The sequence below is a fragment of the Carassius auratus genome, chromosome 34, assembly GCF_003368295.1.
Source record: "Carassius auratus strain Wakin chromosome 34, ASM336829v1, whole genome shotgun sequence".
Lineage (NCBI taxonomy): Eukaryota > Metazoa > Chordata > Actinopteri > Cypriniformes > Cyprinidae > Carassius > Carassius auratus.
The window spans coordinates 25197368-25216126 of record NC_039276.1 but is presented as its reverse complement, the minus strand read 5'-3'; the positions used below and the strand labels follow the sequence as shown (position 1 = coordinate 25216126).

The 18759-nt window shown below is 35.5% G+C and overlaps 2 protein-coding genes across 6 annotated transcripts; both read right to left on the bottom strand.

Annotated features, from left to right (window-relative positions):
* Positions 1 to 87: 87 nt before the first annotated feature.
* LOC113053617 (uncharacterized) lies at positions 88 to 12452 on the bottom strand. 5 transcript variants are annotated; one of them, XM_026218781.1, is made up of 7 exons: positions 11734 to 12449; positions 7507 to 7944; positions 3284 to 3331; positions 2987 to 3201; positions 2739 to 2898; positions 2339 to 2456; positions 533 to 669 (listed from the first exon to the last, which is right to left on the bottom strand). In XM_026218781.1, the coding sequence occupies exons 1-6, from the start codon at positions 12245 to 12247 to the stop codon at positions 2353 to 2355; spliced, it is 1479 nt and encodes a 492-aa protein (XP_026074566.1). In that variant the 5' UTR covers positions 12248 to 12449; the 3' UTR covers positions 533 to 669; positions 2339 to 2352. The 5 variants fall into 5 exon arrangements, 3 of the variants coding, with proteins under 3 accessions (XP_026074564.1, XP_026074566.1, XP_026074565.1); XM_026218780.1 differs by lacking the exon at positions 533 to 669 and having other exon boundaries at positions 2266 to 2456; XR_003277260.1 differs by lacking the exons at positions 533 to 669; positions 2339 to 2456; positions 2739 to 2898 and adding an exon at positions 4168 to 5397 and having other exon boundaries at positions 3129 to 3201; positions 11734 to 12450.
* Positions 12453 to 14898: 2446 nt separating this feature from the next.
* On the bottom strand, positions 14899 to 18650 carry LOC113053615 (uncharacterized). The gene is made up of 6 exons (XM_026218776.1): positions 18258 to 18650; positions 17964 to 18080; positions 16798 to 17109; positions 16425 to 16618; positions 15242 to 15289; positions 14899 to 15132 (listed from the first exon to the last, which is right to left on the bottom strand). Exons 2-6 carry the CDS (start codon positions 18016 to 18018, stop codon positions 15004 to 15006), a joined length of 738 nt encoding a protein of 245 aa, XP_026074561.1. The 5' UTR covers positions 18019 to 18080; positions 18258 to 18650; the 3' UTR covers positions 14899 to 15003.
* Positions 18651 to 18759: the final 109 nt, after the last annotated feature.

Below are 18759 nucleotides of genomic sequence, written 5' to 3'. Positions count from 1 at the left end.
TTTTTTTTTTTTTGAAGTTTTATAGTATTAGGGAAAAAAGTGCCTCTCTTCGTAAAATGTTACTTTGTTAACCATTGAGATGACCGCAATTACTTTCCACCAGGAAGTAAACGCTGCATTATTGGTAAGTTGCTCTCGGTTCAGTGGTTCTGTGGTGTGATAGCGCTGAGGAGCCAGATGACATCAGACCCTCATTGATGGTGTGTGCCGCTGCTGATTGAGTAGGACTAGGCCCCAGCTGTAGCAGCAGGTTATATGAGCCAGTCTCTGACAGCCCCCTTCTCAATCCAAGCCCACTGCGTGGCATGGTCACTCCGCCTGGCCTGCGGGTGGAGATCAGGCCTCCACGCTGGGCAGGTGAACTCTGCACAGAAGCTCCGCTTAACTGCGCAGCCTGCGAGGCCATCAGACAGGCTTGTAATTTGCGTTTGGCACGCCAGCGGGCCACTCGAAGACGAGTCTTTTCCCTTCGTTCCCTTACCAAGTCTGCAAGTAGAGCCTGCGGTAGAGTCTGATCCAGCTCGCGCCGTCGGTTTGTACTATGGCCTCGGTTTGTGTTATGGCCTCTCAGAGTCCGGCTGAGTTTGTATTCTTCATACAGATTCAGGTCCTTGCATCTCAGACGCACCTGCTTTTGGACCCCTGCCACAGACAGCTGAGCGTCGACATCTAAATATACCAGCCAGGGAAGAGAGATTACATAGATTAAAACAAATATACAGTATTTTAACTAAATATTGAAGCACTTCACGCAAGAAAATGATTTAAAACACCTTTACTGTTTTATATGATGTTAATATGATGCATTTGTGAATTTACACCAAAGTTATTATCATTAACTAAAACTATTACTAAAACCATAAAATATATATATTTTAAAAACCTCTGAGCTAGCAGCCAAAGCAATATTTTAATTTTATTTTTCTTTTAGAGTTTGTTTCATTTATTTTATTCTAAAATAATTAAACTTGAAAGGAGAAAACTATATAAAAATATAAAAAAAAAACTATCTAAAATGTTTAACTTCAAAATAAAAACAAAATATACATATATTTAAAAAAAAAAAAAAAAACAATAGTATATCAATGAAAATATGTGACTCCAGCCAACTGAAGCTCATCTCAAAATGTGAAACACCCCTAAACCTTATGAGATACACACAATGAAATATTACAGAAGCCTTTGTTTATTTTAACACATTAATAAACAGCCAGGGTTTAATGTTAAAACAATGCCACATGTCAAGTCACAGGGTGGCACAAGAGATCACTTTTAAGCTTTGTGTATGAAACTCACGAACCGGCAGATCAGTTGCGATTCCTTGCATGACGCAGCTTCGACGTGTGGTGAAAACATAGTTTCTAATGTTATACATGTCAGCTTTTTCCCCTCCTCAAAACGGTTTGGCTGCTTACTGCAACATCACATCCTGTCAGTTTCCTGATAACCGGTAACCCTGAGTATGTTCTTATCAATGTTTGCTTAGCAAGTTTCATATACATTACTGACCAAGATAAAAACCTTTTTAGATTGTGTTTGGTTTTACACTGTAACCTCACGTGTAATTTATTGTATTTTCTTTTCCCATTAATTTAAGGATTACGTGTAATATTTATACTTTCCACACCACAGGAACATTTTTAACTAAAGCAAAATATACTTTAAAATGTTTTTTTAAAAACATCTTTAAATTCTACACATTTTTCCTTAAAATATAAAAAAAAAAAAAAAAAAAAGGAAACTGACGATGCACACTCAGAAAAAAAAAAAAGAAAAAAGGTTTAACTCTTGTCACTGTAAAATGCACACTGAACTCTACCATTTAGGTACATATGTACACTTTTATGGTGCTATTATGCACAAAAAAAGTATAAACAAAAACTCTCAGGAATGGATGCCTGAGCTTTTGAGGTGGGAAGAAAAAAAATATATATATATATATATATATATTTCTTTTTAGCTTTAAAGTTCTATATTTTATGAAAAAGTTAATGAATGCATATTCCACCTCAGGCCCAAAATAAACCTTCAACATATGATTCTGCATTCAACAGAAATATTAAATATTGCCAAAAAAAAAAAAAAGAAAACTGTAATTTAATGATTACTTAAGATACAGACAATTGTACACTAGTTTAAAAAAAAAAAAAAACTTTCTTAAAATATTTACTTAATGCTTATGTTGATTTAAAAAATAAATGACACTGACCATGGACATGTTAATAACCCTGTTACAACTAAACCATTTTGACTTCTGAACAACAATTCAAGTAATTATTACATGTTTTATTTAACAGTATGCATTCTCTGTACAAGCAATGTATAAAACAAAACTGACATTTTCACAACAGATTAGGAAGATGTCCTCCCTGGAGCCAAACGGAGGTAATCTTTGATACATTTCTCAGCCTCTGCTTCTGTGGGAGCCAAGAGGACACTGTTCCTCATCGCTGCAGCTGTGTGTTAAAAAGATAAGATAGGATTACTAGTTTATCAAAAAGCTAACCAACCTTTTAATTTAATTTATTACAGAACATAATATTGCTTAAATAGAGAAGACAGGCCTGACTGTGCAAATGTATGCAATTGTAACATTTTAGTGAGCACAAGTACAAGGTTTTTAAAATTAAAATATATTCACATGTGATTTGACTGAGATATGTAATTACAACAACAACAAAAGCATTTTCACTATAATACTTTTATCCATAAAAGGATTCCGTTCATTTTGGATATACCGATTATTAGTGATCCTATATTTGTCTTTCTTAAGCCTCGCTTGTCTCCCCGTCCGCACCAATTGAGCTGTTTGGCCACACAGGAAGCAAAAACTTTGGTGCAAATTCTCCATATGGTCTTTTTCATAGTTTGACCTCCACTGACAGACAATTTGTTCACCTAAAACACAAATAAAATATGGATTATACACAAAAGTTCTCTAAAATTCCAGTCACTTCTTTGATTGCATAATTCCAAAGAATCTTACCAATTTTTGCATCATCCCTCTATCCATAAGTCTTTGCTCCAATTGGTCCAGATCCTCCATTGACATCAAAGGCAAGACACAATCCTCTTCCTCATCCTCCATTTGCAGTGGAGGCACAAAGCACCTGTTCCCCACAAGACACTGCACCAGTGCAGTCAGGTGATTGATTTTCCAGTCCATTTCTCCCTGTGACTCAAGAATAGCCCTCTCTGCAGCTGCAATACCACAGATGATTTAGTGGGGGGACGTCCTCTTGTAAAACGAAGTTTAATTGTGTGATAAAATGATTAAACTTACCTGTACATTGATTATTTTCAAAACTCCCTGGACTCACATCTGACATAGCTGTAAAAACAAGTGTGCAAACATTAAAACTTCAAGTTTGTTAACGGTAACACATTTTAGAAAAAAGAAAAAAAAAATGCAAAACAAACTTTTTAAAACAAATAAAGCATAAACAAAATGAATGTTATTTACCTTTTCATATATATATATATATATATATATATATATATATATATATATATATATATATATATATATATATATATATATATATATATATATATATATTAGTACAAACTAGAAACATCCCCTTATTCTTAAAGTATTATTAGATTTAGGTTAGTGTCCCCAGGTATTTCAACTGTTTTGCTATCATAATTCTCCCTTTATTTATTTTATTTAAATGTGCTATAGGACATATAATTCCCTATATTGCAGCAACATCTGTTAATGAAGTAAACTGTGCAAGGACATGTTTTTTATATAATTTTAGATGTTTCTTTGTTGGGACCAACTTTAATATTTCAACCCTGTTACCATTTTCTACAGCAAACAACTCTGAGTATTTGTAGAATGTAGATCTCCACATTGAATTGTTTTTTAAATAAGGATCTGGTCTCATGTTCTTTACCTGTCTAACTGAACTGTGCAACTGTCAACCCTGTTACAATCAACCCTGTTACTTTTACCACAATTTTCCCATTCCTTGAAACAGTATATTATTGTGAATTGAAATACACCATTCTGTCTGACAGAATGTTGAAAAATGTAGAGAAATTGACATTATAAATGAAAAAGTGCAAACAAAGGTTTTGTTTTAAACCCCTGACTGTCAGTGCAGTAATCAGAAGTTTTCAGAGTGACCTTTAAAGTTCAAGTAAATCAGCTAGACTCACCTGTCCATGTTGATGCATTTCTCTTGTGATCCCCATCATGGAATGACTTGCGATGTGTAAAAAATCATGAACAGCCATGTGGTGGGGGGGGGGATGTTGTTTGTTTCTTCAGTACAGTAATTTTTTTAATGTGTATTTTATGTCAAAAATCAAATGAACATTAACTAGAAAGGATCCTCAATCTCACTGTGTTAAAGTGTTCGGTGATCTAGGCCATGTTGCAAAAAATATAAAGTTAATGATGTAACTTTTATTTTTTTTATGATTGTTTGAATGCTCATTTCATGAACAAGTTTTTGCTGATCTAAGGAATATTTTCCCACCTCAGGTATAAATAAAGTATTATTTATTAGTTTTGTTTTTTTTTAAAAACATGTGATTCAGAATTATACATAAATATTTAGTAAAGCGAGGTATAAATTATTGTAATTTACTGATTACCTCAGATACAGTACACTAAATACACAGAATATTACAAAAACAGTGATGGGGAAAAAAGTAACAGGGTTGAATGCAATTCAACAGGGTTGAAAATGATAACAGGGTTCAAGTGGCTACTGTTGGTGAAGTATACCATTAATTGATTCAATCATCCATCCATTCGTCCATTTAACAAGTCATAGTACAAACTAATAGTTTAATACAAAGAGTAAAATTCATTTTGCATGGCCCACAAATCTGTGAATTGAAATATTTCAAGATGCCACAAGGTTAAGGTCCATCAGAAACAAAATGTTGCACTCAGCCAAATATTGTTCAGCTCATTGACTTGGTCACAAGTCATCTAGCGGTGCCTCGTTGTTGTTGGACTCAAGTGCTTCTCAAGTGCTTTGTCAACCAACCCACTTTTAAGGCTATTCTGGCCTCGACAAGGGCCCTGATGAGTTTCCATCCACCTGGGATGACCTGACCCTGACTTATCAGTCGTCTGTCATCCTCTTCAGGGTTGAAGCAACACCATCAGACTGGGTTCAGGATTGTCTGGAGAGGAAGCAATTATTTTGAAAAACCTCCTCTTCTGTCGTTCTTTGGAATCTCTCCACTGCTTGCGCCTCCATCTCTGTGCCTTCTCACACAGGTCACCAATTCTCTTCTTTTTCCCTGTCTCAACATCTCTTCTCCACCTCTCTCGCTCATTCCTGAGGTACTTTTCCCTGCGTGCCGGGTCAGCATCCCTTCTCGCCCTGTACTCTCTCTGTTTTTCAGCAGCTGTTTTTGCCATTACTGTGTCTGAAAAAAGGAATCCAATATGAAGACTTGCTCAGCTTCTCCGTATTCCAAAAATAATAGATTCTTTTAAAACTCAGCATCCCTTGATCATATGTATGAATTCATCATATGTACAAGTAGTGAGCTGAATTACATTTCTTGATGTCAATTCATATGACCCTTTTATATGTAGAAAAAAAAATATTGTGACCTTTTCAACCCAGTTATGACCATAATTCTGAATTACATTTAGACATGTTTCAGGATCAAATGCTAAAGGGTTGAAGATCAGTGTAAAGTGATTTACTACAGCATCAGTGTCACTGCAATACTTGTAATTATTCAGACCTGATTTTTGAGCTTTAAAATATTGATCTTGAAAAAAAAAAAAAAAACAGATAGGGTACAGTTAATGTGGATTGCAGTAACTTTGCAATTGGTGTGAAAGCAATGTAGTCTAAGTTCATGAAGTTCATCACTGCCTTCAGAAACTGCCTTCAGAAGGTGAGTTGCACTATTTGCATCTCTTTTAACATCCATAACAAGCTCTGATAGTAAAAACCATGATTACAAGTGAAGATAACCATGTTTTCCGTTTCTTGTGCCTTCTCTTCTTTCTACAGTGGTAAACGGCTGCTGTTAACCCTCACAGACCTCAGTTCAGAGTGGAGTGGCTGCAGGGTTTGGACCATGTCATCATAACCTAGTGTCAAAACAGAAATCTACCTCTAACCACACTAGCCTCTAACCTATCTCTCTGTGGTAAACAGAATTTTTCTCAGAATATATAGTTAAACAGATCTCATTTGATGGTATGATATTTATGTCACAAAGAAAGTCATTCAAGGTTTTCAGTGACATGAAGGTGAGTACATTCCTCTTTTTTTGTGAACTATAGCTTTTTTTTAAAAAAAAAAAAAAAAAGAAAAAGGAAAACAAAAGAAATGTGAAACTGAACGAATGGTCACATGTGGTCTAAACCTTTTTTTAATCTGAGGTGGAATGAACTTCTGGTTCCTGTAAGTGGGGTTTGCATCAAGTAAACAGCGCACCTGCAGTGTCCTAGCAAGTGTACTTTTTGTGGTTTTGTGCACGTTTACTTAAAAGAAAAAATTTTAACCGGCTAATCTCACAGTTGCACTAGTACGACACCGTTTTAGTGCCACGTTGAAGAAACAAAATCGGAGAATAAAGTAGAAACGTTTCGAGAATAAAGTCGTTATGATGAGAATAAAGTCTAAATATTTTGAGAATACATTTTCACATATTTGGAATTTTTACAAAGAAAACTGTTTAATTTAATGAATCGTTTCACATAAATACAGCGGTCTGATCATTAAAGAGCTTGAAAAACATTACTGTAAGACACACAATTTGTGTTTCGCTATAAAACTGATTTTGAAAGCGGAGACATTAAAAGTAGGTCTATCAAAAGCACAAATCTTATTACTATTGGGTGGCTGGTGCACTACAGATAACGAATGCAATGGAAGATATGTATTATATTATATGATATATATTATTTCCAAGCATACTGTATGACGCATGGTATGATTTCTGCTAATAATCTCACATATATTTGTAGGGTATTAAAAATAAAACTTTAACAGAGCTACTTTATTCCTTAATTCTCAATTTTTCTTTTATTCTCTTAATATTTCGACTTTATTCTCGTAATCGTAGATTTTTTTTCAACGTGGCATTAAAACACCGGTGTACACTAGTTTTGTACACTTTGTCTTGATTGCCTTTGAGGGAAGAGCTCAATCATTTATATAGTCATTTTTGGTGCATGACCACATGGAAAATCTGATCAAATATATCCTTCAAGCTGAGAATTTTTAAAAGCAAGCTGTTCAGCAAAGCAGCTGCCACAATATACTAAGATGGTTAACATTTTATCATCTTGCTTTAACATAAACCAGTTTATTAAAATCAGTTTCATAAAAACTTACTGTCATTCTTATTTCCTTGTCCAGTACAAATGTATGCCTTTTGAAGTGTAAAGCTTTTATGCAATAAAAAAAAAGGTTTGTACACCATTGTTGTTTTGGTTACATGCGCGTAATATCAAGGATTTAGAATTGATCCCAAATAAACCAGTGCTGAAATGTTCAATTTTATACTTACAGGTAGTTGGGTCCACACTCATGAATTCTGGGATTGCAATGTCAGCTGCAGTGCCTGGACTCTGAAGAGCTTGAAATGAAGCGGGTAGATCTAGTGAGACCCCGAGGTCTGGTTCTCCCACTTCCTGGTGAAGTTCTGGGTCAGAATATTCTAATCTAGGGATGCTGCCAGCTTCTGCGTGTTCATCCTTCACACAGACTATTTCAACTTCCGCTTCCTCCCGTTTGATTTTAAGTGAAGGTGCTCCAAATGCCACTGTGCTTGTAGTTTGGGATGACACACTTTCATCTGCCATCATGGGTGCAGAGAGGACGCTGCTGTCCGGCATGTCTGTGTGCCCAGTCTCTGCAGAGGCCAGAGGGTTTTGACCCCATACTGGATCACTAATCTCAGACAGAAGCGCCTGACTGTCCACCAGACGAGGGCTTGAGATCTTAACTACGAAAACAACACAAGTCACTTTCTACTGAGTTAGGGAAAACATTAGGAAAGAATACTCACTGCTTTGATGAATGAAACATACAACACTGCTTTATTGAACAGTCATAAAACAGAAAAAGTACACATTTTAACATTAAGAAATAATGAAAGACATATACGATCATGTGAAAAGAAGACCATGTGTGACAAATTCAGGACACCCTATGATTTAGTTACTTTTAGAGCCACTTTTAGCAGCAATAACTCGAAGTAATCATTTTCTGTATGATTTTATCAGTCTCTCACATCGTTCTGGGGAGTTTTGGCTCACTCTTCTTTACAATGTTGGCAGTTTATCAATGTTTGTGGGCATTTGTTTATGCACAGCTTTCCTCAGTATTTCAGTCAGTATGAGGTCTGGACTGCTGCAACCTTGATCCATTTATTTTCCCAGCCACTCTGTTGTAGATTTGCTGGTGTGCTTGGGATCATTTGGCCCAACTTTAGCTGTCAGACAAATGGCCCCGCATTTAACTCTGGAATACCTTGGTTTACATGTCGTGTGGCTACAAAACAAGCCCAAAATCATCAGCCCTCCAGCAGCATGCTTGTCTTTTGCTATGTGGTGTTTGTGCGGATATGCTTTTTAGGTTTTCACCAAACATGGTGCTGTGCATTATGGCCAAACATCTCCACTTTGGTCTTGTCTGTGCAAATGACACTGTTCTAGAAGTCTTATGGTTTGATCAGATGCAGCTTTGCAAAACTTTTAGAGAGGAGATGCTTTTTTCTGGCAACCCTTCCAGCATGCCATACTTGTCTGTTTTTTTTTCTAATCGTAAGGTCACAAACTTTATCATTTAACATGTTAATGCAGTCTGAGGTGTTGTTCTTGCACTGTAAAAACTAATCTATAGAATTTACCCAATAAATGTGAGGTAACAATTTGCATCGACTTTGGTGGGGTAGATTTAATCCCATATATTGAGTATAAACTATCTGAAGTAAAAAGCTATTAAATGCTTGCATAAATTGGGTAACAATACCTCACATTTATGTATATATTCAACAGCTACTTACTCATTAAAATAAGGTAAAAAATATCTCAGCAAAAATAAAATTTAGTTATTAAAAAGTTAAAAAGACAGTTCAGCTCATAATTTATTCATGCCGCAATGCATGATGGGAGCAATGGATGAGTTTTTATTGGCTACAACATGCTTTTTTGATGGTCACCATTGTTGTGATGCTCACGCTGATTCTTTATGTCTGTGTTTCTAAACGTAATAATTCTTTCTTTATGTAGAACTAACTTTTAAAAAAATGTCATATTATGCCAAAAAATGCTGGATTCCTATCCCCCCACCACCACTTAATTTATGTACACATTAAAGAAACCTGAACTGACACATTCAGGACATTCCATGACAATTAGTTCAAACAACAATCAATAGCACACATGATTGCCTTTGCGCTGGTCTGTCTGTTATCATTCTGTTAACACAGCCCCACAAAGTCTAAAGTAAACATCTGAAGGTTCAAGAACCCAACTAAAGGAAACATTGACCACTATAATGGTAACACACAAATTTTGATTTTCTAGTTTGGTGAGTCTGCTTGTTAACATCAGATGTCTTCAATAATGGTCAATCATGACCCAATTCATTTCTTAATTATCTCATTAACTTCAACTCTGCTTCAGTGTTACTTTTAACACTGCTTCAGTGTTTATATGAGTCCACACTCAATCAAAAACGCAGCCTGACGCATGCGCAATTTAAAGCAAAAAAACTCACGGTTTGGGGGTATATTTTACTGCATTTTTCTATGTGATGGTTCTTACTGTTGATGAATGGGTAGCATATGTAGAATTTACCCATTACTTTAGAATTCGTTGGCTGGCTGCAATAATCATGTACATTTTATATGGTTTCCACAGATTATATTTACAACTCTCCAAAATCACTTTTTTCAGTGTGGGCTGTCTGTAGTTTCTCAAGAGTATTGCATGGTCTAACCATGGGGTGAATTTCCTGGGATGTCCACTCATGGGAAGATTGGTGTCTGTCTTGAATGTCATCCACTTGTGAATTTTCTTCCTCACTGTGGAACGACAGACTTCATATTGTTTGGAAATGGCCGTACTCCTCCCAGATTGATTCTACTAAATATTGTAGAAACTTAGTTTTCTGTAAAGTTGCTTTGTGATGATTTTTATCATAAAAAGCGCTATACAAATAAACTTGAAATGACTTGATGGAAGCAATAATTGCTTCTCTAAGAGCAATGCTGATGTCTTTCCTCTGTAGCATTGTACTGACACACTGCTAAAATATCTGCTTTTATAGAGCTGCTCACACTTTCTGATGATTAGTCAATTAATATAAAGCTATTTGATTGGCAGTGCCTGACCGTTACTTACCTTCTTAATTACCAAGTTAATAGTAAGGGTGTCCTTAATTTGTCACACGTGGCTTTTCCATTTTGGCCTAGGTTTTGATAAATGAATAACAAGCATGTGATATGTCATGTGTTGTTGTTGTTCATCTGATGTGTAATTGTCCAAATTTTAAGCTCTGCCAATGACCAGATGATTTATTTATTTATTGACATATGGAAAACCATGTAATTCAATATGGTGTCTTTTCTTTTTTTCATGACTGTGAGTAATTCCAGTAATGAAATACATTTTCATGTCCACATATTTACCCGTTTTAATATATCTGTGTGTTTGTGTGTGTGTGCAAAAAAAAAAGTTTATTCCTTGGGAGCTCACTTACACACGTATAAAATAAGTGTTTATATAAATGTACTAATGTTGTGCATATGATACTGTATGTGCCAACATTAAACCATTCTGCTTTAGACATCATATAGGCCTCCCACTAGATCTAAGTACACAATCTGCAATTAAAATACACCAGTCCAGTACCCATCTCTTGATGCAATCACTGGTAATGGAATTTTATGCGGCACATTTTGAGCTCTGTAACTTCTTACAAAGTTATGAAGGGTTTGCGTCATGTAAACGTATGGATTCATAAATGGATAAATTCACATGGATAGTTGTTTACTGTTTGTGCTTGTTCCTTTAAAAGTGTCTGTGATATATATCTTGTGATATTTGCGTGTATCATTACTGACAATGAAATTGTGTGGTAAGTCCTGTTAAGCAGCTCTTAAAAATGAGTATGCTTGTTATACTTTAAGTAGGTGTAACTACAACAATGTAAGTGTATACAAGTGTAGTCCATAGTTTAAGAAATTATAATATGATTATTTACATAAAAGCAAGAAAACTAACAGGGTGGAACAAGAGCTTAAGTTACATTTTGACAATCATATCAATTTCTGTGATTTATTTAAATATAATTAAATGTTTAAAGAGTAAGGCAAACCAACTAATACAGAAAAACATAACAAAATACATCAAATGCTAATAGATATGTTTGTACAGTTGTCTCCAACAAAAATTGTCACATCCTGCTGAATGATAACAGGATGGAAATTAAAACTGAGGAAATTGACTACAAAATAAAACGCTATAATGACCATGAAGAAAAAGAATAATATCTGGAATATTTCTTAATTAGTTTTTATCCTAGTGGCAAAAATGAGGAGACCCACTTAAAACAGATTTATGAAATGTTTTTAAAAGTCTTGTGTTCACTTGGTTGTGATAGTGTGTGAAAAGTTAGTTACCTGTCATATTTTGGTTGAAAATATTATGACATGCATGATGGGAAACTGGAAAGTACTGCATAGCACGCATTACCTACACAGATCTATGAAGGAGGCATTCCATACCTTTATGAACTGATGATCCATGGATATCTTCAATATGGACATCAGCATTGTGATTCTCACTTCTTACTGTTTCTTTGGAAATGTGCATCTGCTGTCTCACCCATGAGGGTCCAGCCACGGGGGCGGGCTCAGAGACTCTAGGTCTGGGACAGGGGTCTGGGGTTTTGGCACACACCGGCACAGTGCTCGTCGGTCTTCTTCTGCAGTGCACCCCTGTGGATGTTGTAGCCATGTCTCCCTCTCCCTGATACAGTCTGTGGTTAGGGTCTTTAGCAGACAGGACGCTGATGTACTTGCGCATGGTTTTCATCTGACAGCGGGACGCCTCCAACATCCTCCTGATGTTCTCGTTCTCCTTCTCTTTAGCGGTCATGTCACGTTTTATCTCCTCGAACTTGAGCCCGACCACCCGGATCATCTCTCCTAACACGGTCTCCACCGCGACGTTAACGGCTTTCTCAATAACAGCGCCCATCTGGCCCCGCATCAGAGAGATGGTCAGATTCACATCCATGCTGACGGGCGCAGATCTGGTCAGGGCCAAAGACACACGTGCGATCTGAAAGCTTTGACCTGCCGATCGATACTCGAGTATATTTGTGCAAAACGTACGTTTTCCAGAACAAATGCTCAGGCTCCATCCGCCATTGGCCGTGCAACGACAACACCGAGACGGAGAAGGAATCACATCCGGTTCAACAGGAGCGTTAACTCTCTGTGGGAAGCATACAATGATGCTAACGTACTTGGGAAAACATTGTATGGTTTTTTAATTTATTCTTATATATATATATATATATATATATCTTATATCTTATATAATATATTATTAATATATATATATATATATATATATATATAGCCTATATATATATATATATATATATATATATATATATACATTGTTTTTGTTGTTATTGTTGTTGTGTATGACAAGATTGTGTGCATGTTTATCTCCATAACTGGATTAAGAAGAGGAGGCAGAGACACAAAAAAAAAATCATTTGTCAAAAAAAATAAAAAACCTTAAAAATAGAACCTAAGTTCTCAAAAACAGATCATTAGTTTGCATGAAACGAGTGGATGTGGTTTGAGGTTGAATGATATTGTCAGTTGCTCGGTTCATGTGTCGCAGCTTCTGCATGAGGTGGAAAGTATGCACATGAGAGAGATGCGAAAGCGTAGGCCAAGACTATGTTGTCTTTTTCACAGGTAAGTCAGAGTTTTTTCCACAGAATTGATGGTGCCGTCAAAGTTTAGTTGCACATCATCAAAAGATTCTTGATTTTGAATTACTGTCTAGGCTATGAAGTGTTTTTCTAGCTGCTATTATAAAATAATATTCTTAAGTGCAATGTCATATTTGTTGACATTATACACGGAACTCGTGTATTCAGAGGCATGATATCTCTCACTATCAAGAATTGTGACCAGGCATGCTCATATTGTGGCCAGATCTACAAAGAGATAGGCTATTTCTTTATGTAGCCTATATCTCTGCATATCTCTTTCTATCAGTGTTTGAAACAAATTGTAGGCCTGTAGACTAGTCAGAGCAAAGACACATATGTAAAGTATGTTACAGTTTTTTTTTATTATTATTATAGGGTGTATTTGGGTAATCTGGGACACCTAAACTCACTTAAAAGTGTGCCTATTTCCTGTTCTAATAACATTTTGTGATGTGAAGTGAATGACGTGACATGACATACACCCAAGTACGGTGACCCATACTCAGAATTCGTGCTTTGCATTTAACCCATTCAAAGTGCACACACACAACGTGAACACACACACACAATCATGAACACACACCCGGAGCAGTGGGCAGCCATTTATGCTGCGGCACCCGTGGAGCAGTTTGGGGTTCGGTGTTTTTTTATTTTTTTTCAAACTTTTTTTGTTGTCCCACAATGTGGGACAGCGTGTTTTGGGTAATCTGGGACAGTCTTCAAATTGAGGAAATATGAAGGTACTTTATAAGTCTAATGACAAGGGTCGTTAGACTTATAAAGTACCTACATATTTCCTATAATTATATGCTATATGCTATAATGAGAAATTGGTGTTCATAGACTACTGGAGGTTATAGCAGTTCACAATAGCTTTCTCACGCCAAAGTGCAGACATTGTACTTCTACATAGTTAACCAATGGCTCAAAGCAATCTAAATATACATAGATAATGCATGAGGATTGTAGAGACCACGGGTGCATTTGCAAGATATATTTCTCCAGTAACTAACCTATGAGGTGCTCTTGTTTTGTTTTCGTAGTACACTTAAAAAAAAAAAAAAAAAAAAAACTTTTCCAACTCAAAATTTTCAAGTGACTGGTTACTAAATTTTTTGTAAAATTAAATTGACATTCAATTTGGCCAATTGGAACATTTAGATGGAATCACTAATTCACACAAATTCAGTTAGGCCGATTGAAAAATGTGTGATATCAGTCAAAAGAAAACTTTTTAGTTGAGGAGGTCTGAATTAATTAATTAATTTATTTTTTACAGTGTAAAAAGAAGCCAAAGTCAGTATAGCGCCAGATAACGTCGGTATAGAGAAGCTTAAAAAAGCTAGAAATTAAAATAAGCATTTATATAGCCTACATTCAAAACAAGCTTTATAATTTTCTTTTGGATTTTTAATGAAATACGAATTTTGAATAATAAAAATTAGTTTGTGTCTGCTTATTCTATTCTATATATATAGAATATATATCTGCCATGCACATCTATAAGCCTATATAGGCTAACACGTTTGTGAGAGCTTATTTTACTGTATTTTTCTTTATTTACTTCACCAAATAATCAGCAAATTGAATTCATCATTCAATATAGTCTCTGTATAAAGCATGTTTATGATTAGAAAAAAAGTTTATTTATTTCCTTTTTCTTTTTTTGGTTGGGGGTCAGGAGTAAAAAAAAAAAAAAAACTGATATTATCATTGATTATTGGTCCATGGGATCAAAATAATTATTACAAAAATGCCCTAACTAGATATTTTATATAGGCTACATTTAGCTTGGCATAGCTACAGTTCAGCATTGGGTAGTACAAGCCACCAGATGAATCCATGTGCAACAGAACATCAAGACTTAATTGAGCTGTTGATTGAGGTGCAGGAGCAATATGCAGATTTAGGTATTCAAAAAAGTCAGTTTTGCTTGGTAGACAGGCATCAGTTTTATCCTGTGATTTTCTATGATGTAGCTTAAGTATAACAAGCAGTAAATTCATAGAACAGGTAAAGCATGAGCTCACTGATGCCATTAAAAATGGCCTCTGACACTTTCAAGATGAGAGTTGTGGTTCATATCTCTGTGGTATCCTTCCCGCTTCTGCACTTCACGCATGTCCACATATTCAGTGTTTTCTAGATCACGCCGTTTTACATTCCTCTGAAACAGTAAAAGAATTTGTGTTTGAAGTGCTGGTTCAACAGAAACCATAGACATATTGCATTACTTGCACACATAAAGGGTTGGCACCACAGAGGAAATCCTTTACCTGCATTGGCACGTAGGTTAGAGTGTCCATAGATTCAAGATTTGTGACCTGGAGAGCAAGATGAAAAACATAATATATAAATAGAGTTCATAACAGCTCAGTAGCAAGATACAAAATGTAAGCTTAGAATAACAAATATTTGATGGCTATATTGCACTGTGATTTGTATGTGAGTTTGTATTTCCATCAGTATTTGGAAAAATTGACCATTACATTACTTGCTCAGCAATGGATCCGCTGCAGTGAATGGGTGCCGTCAGAATGAGATTTTATAAACACATTATAATAATCCACAAATGTCCAAAGTCTTTTCAATCTACGTGTTTATTAACAAATTCATCATTAAAGTGTTTTGCTGGCCCAAATAATCCATAATAACTTTGCTTGTAAGCAGTGCTTGAGTTGTGTATATTTCTCTCCTGATTCAGACAAGACGAGTTTTGCACTGGAGATCACAGTAATATGGATGGAGGATTTGTAGCCAACTGTTTGAAGTTAAAATGTCTTCATAATGGATTTGTTTCTTACAAACATGCAGCTTCTCACTTCACAAGACATTAATAAATAGGCTGGAGTCGTGTTGTGATGTTTTTATCATTTGTTTGGACTCTCATTCTGACAGCACCCATTCTCTGCAGTTGATCCAGTGGTGAGCAAGTGATGTAATGCTAAATTGCTCTAAATCTTGGATGGCCTGAGGGTAAAAATGTTCATATTTGGGTGAACTATTCCTTTAAAATGCTTTTAAAGATACTAAGTCAAGTTGACGGTTTTATTGAAATCAAATAAACAGCAGACCATCAAAATGAAGCTTGCACACAAAAGACAAAAACAAAAACAGGACAGAAGTCCTATATGAATATGAATATGAATATGAATATGAATAATAAAATGTACAGTATATTTCTGGTCTTAGATGGTGATTGATTGTAGCTTAGTAGCGTTCTATTAACGGTGATTGCTTTATAATAAAATAAAGGTCCTTGAGGTAGTGCTGTAGTGTGAATGTAGTCATTTTGTTGTGCATCATAACAGCACTGTGACTGCAATATATTCACAGTATAGCACCGCCTCTCTTTATTGATTAAATAAATGAATGCAACAAGATATGTATACAGCTATTCAGTGGTAAAGACAATATAAAACAACACAAACAGTTTTATTTTAAGGAAATAAGTTTTACCCTCAATCTGATGTAGACGGCAGTAAGAATAATGCTGTAGAGAGACAGCATTACCACCACTATGAGCAGACCACAGATTAATAGGGTATACGTGTCATCAAGTGTGGGCTGTACTTCAGGTGTGGGGAGTGCTCCAGTTGTTTGGTTAGTGATTGGACAGCTGTTGTTCAGTGGAGCAAATGTATATTTGCAACCTTAAAAAAAATATATATTATTATTATTATCATAATATAAAGGTTATAGATTTTTTTTCTTTTTTTTTTCAATGCAAGATTCAAACTAAATCTGAAATAATCCACATCCCTTGTGTGATTTTTAGGTATGTAAAACTGATTAACTGATGTACTTTGTAGATCGCATGGGGTGAACCTACCTCGGAAAAGCTTAATTCCCGGTCCTGTTTTAGGTTCAATTGGGAATGGTTTTATTTTGGATATCTCACAGGAAAATATATCTTTGTGCCAGGTCTGAGGAGGTTCCATTAAGGTGAACGTGAATTTATTGTCCTTATGCTCCCATTTACACTTGGTTTCTTCTGAAGAAACCTCACAAAAATTCACACCATTTTTTTTCAGCTTAGCTTCCAATTCAAACTTTTCTTCTCCATAAAACATGCATGTGACACTGACAGAGTCGTCGTCATTGAATGTGTGGTTGAGAGGTTCACTCACGTTCCAACTACAAACTGAGGTCAAAGAAAAAGAAATTCAATTTAGTCCACTTATAGATTAACATTGTATATTGGAACTGACTTTGAGAAAACGGTTTGACGTCAATCATGTTGCACATCATTTTAAAGCCTATCTGAAAATAACATTGACTTGCTCCACAGCTATCAGACTATTCCTGAATATATACATATTGCTGAAATGTATAATCAGCTTAATCTAAATCAACATAAGACATGCTTTTTGATACTTATGATGCTTTTAGTAGGTTTGAACAGTATTTGAATCAACTTTTCATGTCATTGTCATCAGTGCATGTCATTGCAATTGTACACAAAAACTGTTGAATGTCTGTATCTAACATCACCCAGAATTGCCTACATTTAAAAATGCAAGTATACAGTAAATGAATATTCATTTCTGGTTAATATTCATGATACTTTACAGGACTTAAAATGAATACAGGCATATGACAACTGTCTCCGGAAACCAGAATATTAGTTTAATCTGGTTTTGGCAATTGATTAGTGCATCGATTTATTTTAATATGCTGATGTTTTACTGCTGACCCCAAGAAAAATGTCAAACTAGATTTACCGTAAATGGCCAGTTAACAAACTTATTGCTGGTTCCCAGTGTAATTTAACTTCTGTCTACTTTCATGCTGGTTTTAGTGATCGGATTCTACACACAACAATAAGCACTTAAACTAGACTGTGCCAGTTAAAAACATCATTCCCCATCTAAAACCTGTACCAAGACCAAACCTGCTAGGAGTTTAATCTGGTCTAAATTAGTCTCAGGCGTTTTAATCAGCGTGTTTGACACAGAACGGTAACTGACAACAACATTAAAAAGGTTAGTCTCTTACCATTGTGAAGTAAAAAAGAAAAGCTGATAGTGAGCAAAGTGAACCTGTCAGGCATGGTAACGTTTCCTTGTCCGTTCGAGACTGTGATGCTGGCTGAAGCTCTTCAGTTTGTTTTTGCTGGAGAGAGAAAACACAGGAAGTATGTGGGCTTAGGTGATTAATATCACCCACAGACATATCTGTTGCTCGATGTGATGTGAGAATTCGATTAAGCGATAAGAGAGGACTGCAACATTTAACATACTTGTTAAAACAATTCATTATTGTGAAGTGAATCATAAAGTGTGATATTACCGTTTTTCTTAAGGTGTCCCAGCTGAGGCGTGCGTCTGTTAGTGAGGATGTGAGTGGGCAGCCTTCTTGTAATATGAAGTTGTTGAAAGGAAAATGTTTGATGTACAGCCATGTTAGGAAAAACCCGTATCTTACTAAATGCGCAATAAAGTAATTCTGATCCACTTACTTTCATATGCAGTTTAGTTTCATAAGATTTAAAAAAGAAGCATATATTCTTATTTTGTTCACAGTAGTTATGATCAAATGTTTAGCTACTGTATGTAAAATTGTGTAATGGTGGTTTTACATTAGCCAGAAATTTAGACTCGTGATTTAAACTGGTTTTATTTTCTTCTCTAAACCAATCAGGCAAACAATGAAAGAAAGCTTGTTAAAGTTGCAATTAACCTGTCCTAGTTGTGGCAAGAGTTGTTTGTGATTCAGACGTGTATATATATTGTGAACCAAGCTCTTTTCAGTTCCACATCCTGTTGAAGCATCACAAATATGAAAGCACAGC

Excerpts from the sequence above, each read along its gene's own strand:
- LOC113053617 (XM_026218779.1), bottom strand. The coding sequence starts at position 12,247 with ATGGATGTGAATCTGACCATCTCTCTGATGCGGGGCCAGATGGGCGCT. Across the intron at positions 7,945-11,733 it reads TGGATCATCAGTTCATAAAG|TTAAGATCTCAAGCCCTCGT; the intron begins GTATGGAATGCC and ends TTGTTTTCGTAG. Across the intron at positions 670-7,506 it reads GAGTGTGGACCCAACTACCT|ATGTCGACGCTCAGCTGTCT; the intron begins GTAAGTATAAAA and ends TGGTATATTTAG.
- LOC113053615 (XM_026218776.1), bottom strand. The coding sequence starts at position 18,018 with ATGCCTGACAGGTTCACTTTGCTCACTATCAGCTTTTCTTTTTTACTT. Across the intron at positions 17,110-17,963 it reads TTCTTTTTTACTTCACAATG|TTTGTAGTTGGAACGTGAGT; the intron begins GTAAGAGACTAA and ends CTTTGACCTCAG. Across the intron at positions 16,619-16,797 it reads GGGAATTAAGCTTTTCCGAG|GTTGCAAATATACATTTGCT; the intron begins GTAGGTTCACCC and ends ATTTTTTTTAAG.